General features: G+C 29.6%; 1 protein-coding gene across 1 annotated transcript in view; it reads left to right on the forward strand.

The window, feature by feature from the left end:
• Nucleotides 1-1,496: 1,496 nt before the first annotated feature.
• Nucleotides 1,497-7,393, forward strand: part of LOC111405220 (60S ribosomal protein L9-like) — an 8,735-nt gene continuing 2,838 nt past the window's right edge. The window contains exon 1 of the mRNA XM_023034018.1: nt 1,497-1,652. Coding sequence (XP_022889786.1) covers nt 1,497-1,652 — 156 coding nt within the window. The remainder of the gene's footprint in view (nt 1,653-7,393) is intronic.

The following is a 7,393-nucleotide window of genomic DNA, read 5'->3' on the forward strand; positions in this document are numbered from 1 at the left end:
AAAGGGGCCATAATTATATAGGGATACTTACGTTAAGCTGAGTCAACGAACAATTGATCAAGCCTATTAACACCCCTAGTTGCCCACTAAAAGATTCTTGGGCTACCAATTGCAGTTTTAGATCGATATAATTAAGGGATAATTGCAGCAAAAGTCCAAACATTTGAAATACTAACAGGCTTTTCGCAAACTTTTGATTTGTTGTGACCGTTGTCCTTGACATTTTCAAACATTGTAGATGAAGCCCCTTTTAGACAAATTTCATCCATTTCTCCGTTAGTTGACCCAAAAGTTAAGTATGACCATATTTTACAAATTAAAATGGAGGCAAAATAGTAAATATCTATTAAATGATTTAAATAAAGGGATAATTAAGTAAAAAAAAAAATTAAAAGAAAAGCAAACATCAAATTCTTTACACTGCTTTCTCCAAATACTTTCTGTAATTCCTTCCTATAAGTTGCATTCATTGAAATGTCTCGTCCAGGCATACATGAAAGCCTTTAAAAATCATTTGAATATTGTGACAGTCTTGGAACGTTCTTCAAATCCCTCGAAGGCTGGTGAAATAAATTACGACTCTATCTTCAGTACCTGGGAGATGAAAAGGAGAATCTAAAATCAGGTAAGGGATAAAATTGGAATATGCTGGTAATAATAATTTGGAGGATTTTGTAAGGGATTGTGTATTTTGTGGATTCAAAATGGACCAGACTTTTTTCTGACTCTGCTCTTGAACGAAATTCCAACAGAAATCATAGATTTGAATGATGAGCTATATAGATTCTTGATGGAATCTTGGCGTTGGAAGGCCGTTGAGCGATAGAAGTGATGGAGAGGTTTTTCGTAGTTTCACTGGAGTTTTCTTTTGTGATCGAAGAATTCTTGTTGTTGTCCAGCATCTTCATCAAGTATTCCAATTCCACTTTGTTGCTCACAATTAATTAAAGATTTTGAAAATTTCTTTATGAAAGAAAATGAACCACTTGTTGACATGATCACTCGTTTTACAGATTTATTAATTGTCTCAAAGGTTTTGATCGAAAATTTACTAACGGTGAACTTGTGAGTACATTGCTTAGGTCACTCTCAAAAGAATGGATCCCATTGAGAATGTTGATAGAAAACACCAAAGATATCAACACATATTTATTGAAAGAGCTCTATGAAACATTGATGACATATGAGATAAATTGCACCGAGAAAAAGGAGAAAACAATGAAAAGCAAAGAAGAAGAAAGCCGCCAAATTGCTTTGGAATCAATAGTTGATGAAGGCACTTCAAGCAAAAATATGAATGATGAAGAACTTTACGATCTAGTTCTTCTTGTTAAAAAATGGAAATTTTTTTTGCAACAATCATTGATTCCAAAAGGAAAAAAGAAAATGGACAACAAAAGATTAGATTTATAAAAAAGAAAGCACTTCAATCAACATGGGATGAGAGTGATAATGATAATCATGAAAAAGATGGAAGTCAATAGGAAATTGCCAACATGTGCTTCATGGCTATTGACGATGAGGTAAATTCAAATGGAAATTGTTCATATGATGAATTACCTATCTCTTATGATGAACTTCTTGAAGAATTTGAAAAACTTGCTCTCAATTACTCTACACTAAAAAAGAAAAATTATTTATTTGAAAAAGAGGTAAAGAAACTTTTGGAAACTCAAAATAATTTTGAAAAACAAAAAGTCAATTATGAGGCTTTAATTAAGGAGAATTCCTCCTTACAAGAAAAGATTTTAGATTTGACTCAAATTGTTCACAAATTTACTCAAGGCAAAAAAAAAAAAATTTGATTTAATGCTTGGTGAACAAAAATATGTTTTTTTTTTTATAAAGGAGGAATTTTATACAAACCTTTTTTTTAAAGCAAAAGTCTCTTGAAAATTTCTTTGTTAAAAGACTACTTTCCCTATTTCAAATGTCACGTGTAATTTTTGCAATAAAAATTAGCATGTAACTTACAATTGTTCAATTAAAAAGAGGTTACATTTTGAAGGCAATTACAAGTGGATTAAAAAGTCCACTAGCACTAACTACCAAAGACCCAAAGTTGTATGGGTTTCAAAGAACAAAAACTAAATTACTCTGTTGGTACCAAGGAAAATAAAGAGCAAATGGTCTTTAGCTAGTGGATGTTTGAGCTCATGATCGGAAATCAAGCTCTATTCCAAAAAGAAATAATGGAGTTCAAAATGAAAAAAATTGAAGCTAATGAACAATCCAAAGTGTTCATCAATCAATTTAGATGGTCAAGGTATATTAGTGAACGTAACAAAATATCGAGATATGATTGGATTCCTTTTACTTAACCACTGGTTGATTTGATATTTTATTTAATATGTGTTTATGTGCTATATTTTAATTTAATCGTAAAGAATAGCACCTTTGTAGGGTGGATTTTTAGATATCTTAGTAGCACTAAGACTAATGGTCTTTAGCATCCGAAGGCAACCGCTTTGGTTTATTAGCTATACGAAAATTCAATTGGCCAATAGTTATACTTAGCCTCTAGCTCTTGATAGACTTTAACATATTCGAAGAGGTTTGGAAATTTTAGATGATATTGAAATATGTGGCTAATATGATCATGTGTTCTCTGGTTGATGAAACTGTTGCATCATGCCTTTATGATCACAAATAATTTTTTTTAAATTAAAAATGGAGAAACAAATGTCTGGATTCCTTCGTCCGGATCAACAAACAATTGGAACTTTTCTATGCAGACGTTTGGATCTATCAAGAGAACGTCTGGTTGAGCATGAATCAAGTTTTATGTATTTGAAATATGTTATGATATATAATGTGGTATATTATGTTTTGATATCAATTGTTCAATCTTATTGACGATTTAAAAAAAATGATGGTGGTCATGATACTTTTGAAAATAATGACAAAAGATAAATCATTGAAATTATTGATAATCACCCATCTCCCTTTATTGAAAAATGTTCTCATAATAGATAACATTAAACATAATCTATTCAGTTTTTAGTCAATTGTGTGATAAATGTTATCTTATCAAATTTGATTCTTCCAAATGGCTTTATTGAGGATACTGCATAGAAAGAAATGATGTTCTATAGGAAGCCGAGATAAGGATGTTTATGTCATAAACATTGAGTTTGAAAGTAAAGAAAAGTATTTAACGAATTTAAAAGATACTTAATTGTGGGATAGAAGATAAGGTCATGTTTGCATGGATCTACTTTCAAATATTTTCAAAAATTGTTTTGTTAAAGGTAACCATATTTGAAATTTGAGAAAGAGAAATTTTTTTATGCATGTCAATTTAAAAAACAATTGAAGAGTTATTTCTAAGTTAAGCAATACTCTTTACTACAAAACATGTTCAACTTCTTCACATGAATCATTTTGGACCATAAATCATAAACTCAAATGGCAAGTATTATACTTTCGTCGTCATTGATGACTTTTCTAGATTCACTTGAGTCCTAGTTTAGAACCTAAAGCATGAAACTTTGAATCATTTAGACATTTTTGTAAAAAGGTTCAAAATGAAAGGGATACACTGTTATATGTTTGAAGTGATCATGATGGAGAATTTGATAATATTGATTTTGATGAATTTTTGCAAATTGATGGCTCTTTCTTGGCTCCTAGATCTCCTCGACAAAATAGTGTAATAAAAAGGAAGAATCATACATCGCAATAAATGACTAGGACCATGCTAAATGAAAAATAGTTTACTTCAAATTATTTGGTTGCAAATGCTTTATTTTAAACACTAAAGAAAAATTGGGAATTATCAATAAATTTGAAGCTTGTGGCTAAATTAAATATATACTAAATGTCTGATTGATACTATGTGCATAATTGGTTGGAATGTATATAAATTTTACCCAAATGATTATACTTTCATCATTTCATCACTCATGCTTTGATTAATATTTTTAATATAAAGTGATGATCATCCTCTTATTCAAACTTGCATATATTTGGCATCTTGTGCTTGATTGAGGGTGTAATATATTACTATTTTCTATGGTCGATTTAATGTGGATCTTCTATGGCATACTTTTTTCTCTCAGATATGCTAACTTTTTGTTTATGCTAAAAGGAAAAATTGAGTGATAGATTTGAAAAGCATTGAAATTGGGAAATCTTTTATTGTTTCCTATGGTCGTGTTTTAATCTTAAATGTTATATCTTTTTGCTTATGCCAAAAGGGTGAAATGAAGTGAGTTGATTATGCATACTTTGAATTGAAAATATAATATGATTTGAATATACGGTTATTGATTTGTAAAAGATAAGGGGATATGAATTACATGATAAATTTATAACTTATATTCATTTATCAATTTGGTAAAAATTGTTCAATCTTACCTTACAAATCATTTCGTTTGTCATAATAAAAAAGGGGAAAATTGTTGATCTATGGTTGATTTTATCCTTAATGTTTTGATCATAGCAAATAAGATTAATATTACTTCTAACAATTTATTTTGGGTGATGATAGTTCAATATTAAAATCAATCAAGCATTATATATCGGACTTGAAATGAAGATCAAAGTGAAAGTTAAGCATTCAAGTCAAATAATTCGAGTCGAGGGCTTAAAAGATAAATGCCAAGAATGATCAAGATCAAGATCAAGATCATGAGAGACGATATTAAAGAAAGATCAAGACGAAAAGTTTAAGAGCCAAGAGCCAAATATGGAAGAAAACTTTGAAGCAAGATCAAAGACTAGACCTTTTAGATCATATGTAAAAGTATAACACTTTGATCTTTAGTAATGACTAACAATAGCTCAAAAATCATTTGTGCCCGAAAGGTTATTTTCACAATCACTTGCATAAAATGTTTAAATCAAAAGTAATATTGATTTTTCAAAGTTATACTTGAACTTAGATCACTATTCTAAAAAGAAAGTCAACAATCAAACTCAATATTCAACGGTCAACTGAGCGTCTAGTTGACCAAGCGGATGACCAGTTTGCCAACGGACAAATTTTGTAATCGTTCTAACTTTTGACGTACAACAACTAGTTTGTTCATTCGGTTCACAAGCAAATGTTCGGTTGGATAGAACTTTTTCATTCATCACAATAACTAGAAAAGAGCTTTCTTGTGAAATATCTTCTTTGAGCTTATATTTTTATATTAATTTCATTTATTTGTTCATAGAAAAAACTTTGATTATTGAATCAAACTTTTTGACTCATTTATCTCATCAAAGTTTTTCATCTTTCTTTGTGCTTAATTTATTTATATCAATTTTAAAAAGAGATATATTTTTGAAGAAGATCTTTGCATTTATATTGCATCAATCTTTCTACTTCATATTGAAAATTTTGATTGATTGAATCAAATTTGTAAAATTATCATATTTATCAAAGTTCCTCATTTTTCTCTTAGTACTTAATCTATTACAATCATTAATTAAAAGAGAGGTATTTCTTGAGAAGATTTATTGAACTTACATTACATTTATTTCTTCTTCATCTTCTTATTAAAACACTTTGATTGATTGAATCTAATTTTTAATTATCACATTCATCAAAGTTTTGCACTTAACACTTGAGCTATCATTTATTATTATTCATTGAAATGTCAGACTCTCTTAATACTTAATTTGTTTTGTATTATTTATTAAAAGAGGATTTTATTGTAAAACCACTTTGATAAAGTGTGGGTCATGTTGAAGTCACGTAAAGATCAATATTGTATAATGATCGGTGCTCTTTATTATAAGTCACCGTGTGGGGCATATTGAGGTTCTGTAAAGTTCAACAGTGTGGTCATATTGAGGTTCCGTAAAATTTAATAGTGTGGGTCGTCTTGAGATCGCATATAGCTCAACATTGTGGAATAATCAGTACTCATTGTTTGTAAGTCAATAAAAGCGTTGTAAAAGAATTGAATTGCACTATAAATCAATCAATATAGTGAAAAGGCATTGCTTCTGCCGAAAGAGTTTGGTAATGAAGGAAATAGATCATTGTTTTGGATCGAACTTTCATAATTATATCGTTTACATTCTCTCCCCCTTTCACTTATTGCTTGTATATTACCCTTATTATTTGAATTTATCTTTTTAATCTTTATTTTCTTTCGTATTTGTGTATATTTGTTTAATTGTCTCATTTGCTATCATATTGGTTGAAATATAGAATTAATTTTTGAAAAAATTTTAAAAATCAATTCACTCCCCACTTGGTTAGTCATTCTTTGACTTTCATGCAAGGCCTCGCATTATAAATGTTCACTCATGTTATCCTAGGCTCATACACTTTTCGATCATTGTTAAAAACCTTCACTCGAAAAGGCTATAGTACTGCACACATTTCGATCGTTCTTACAAAACCTTTGCTCAAAAGGAATATAGGCTCACACTTGATCTCTTGAATATTTATTGTTAACAAATAGTCCCCAGAGTCCGAGTTTATGTTACGCCTAGGACCTTTTTGTATTATGTGAACTTTTTTTTTTATATATAATTATTTCTTGTTTATTTTGTTGCTACAAGCCTTTTATTATCGTGACAATTGAATGTTTTTGATGACTTTGAGTAAAATTGAATTAATAAACTAGTCCCGAAAACTCGTGCTTAATTATTTATTTTTCAGCTATGAACTTATGGTTTTGTTAAAAAAAATGTCAATGGATGCTCCATTTCATAAAAATGACTGATGCATGATGAAGGGACGTGGTATGATTGTGGCCCTTTATTGCGTGTATCAATGGAGTTATTAATTAGTTTAAGGTACGTGGCTTGTGTTTAATTAATGCGTGTTTTACCTAGGTGTGATCTAAACCGTTTGTTTAAAAAAAAATTGGATGCGTCCTTGCATTCAATGCTTGGGATTTCTTTTCTCTTTTTAGCCTAATTGATTTTATAGGCTCTTTTGTCATTTATTAAAATTTTATACGTAGACAAAATTTCGAATCAAATCATTTTTTTTTTGAACCGTAGAAGGAGAAAACTTCTTGTACGTTTCTAGGGGGATTTCTTTTCTCTTTATGATGGTCAATAACTAGACTAGATTTTAATTGTACGAAAGGTTCATAACTTTTACACATTATTAAATTTTAGTCTCAAACTTTTTCACAGCATTCTTGCTCTCAAATTAACATAAACTATTCTTGATTCCAATTTTTTCTTTAAAATAAAGTAAAAAGACTTATTTGCCCATTGTTTTTTAAATAAGCAAAATAATTAATACTACAAAAAAAAGATTGAACCCTTGTTTGAGCCCCCTTTTTTTTTTTTAGCTAAAATGTATTGTGGAATAGTATTTTGTTAAAAAAATGTATAGTTAAAATTTTTTTTGAGTTTACATGTAAAATTAATTTATAGAGGATTTGTGGTTGAATTTTGGGAAAATGTTGGGAAGGGAGGGGGGGGGGGGGGGGGG

The sequence above is a fragment of the Olea europaea genome, chromosome 1 (assembly GCF_002742605.1).
Source record: "Olea europaea var. sylvestris chromosome 1, O_europaea_v1, whole genome shotgun sequence".
NCBI lineage: Eukaryota > Viridiplantae > Streptophyta > Magnoliopsida > Lamiales > Oleaceae > Olea > Olea europaea.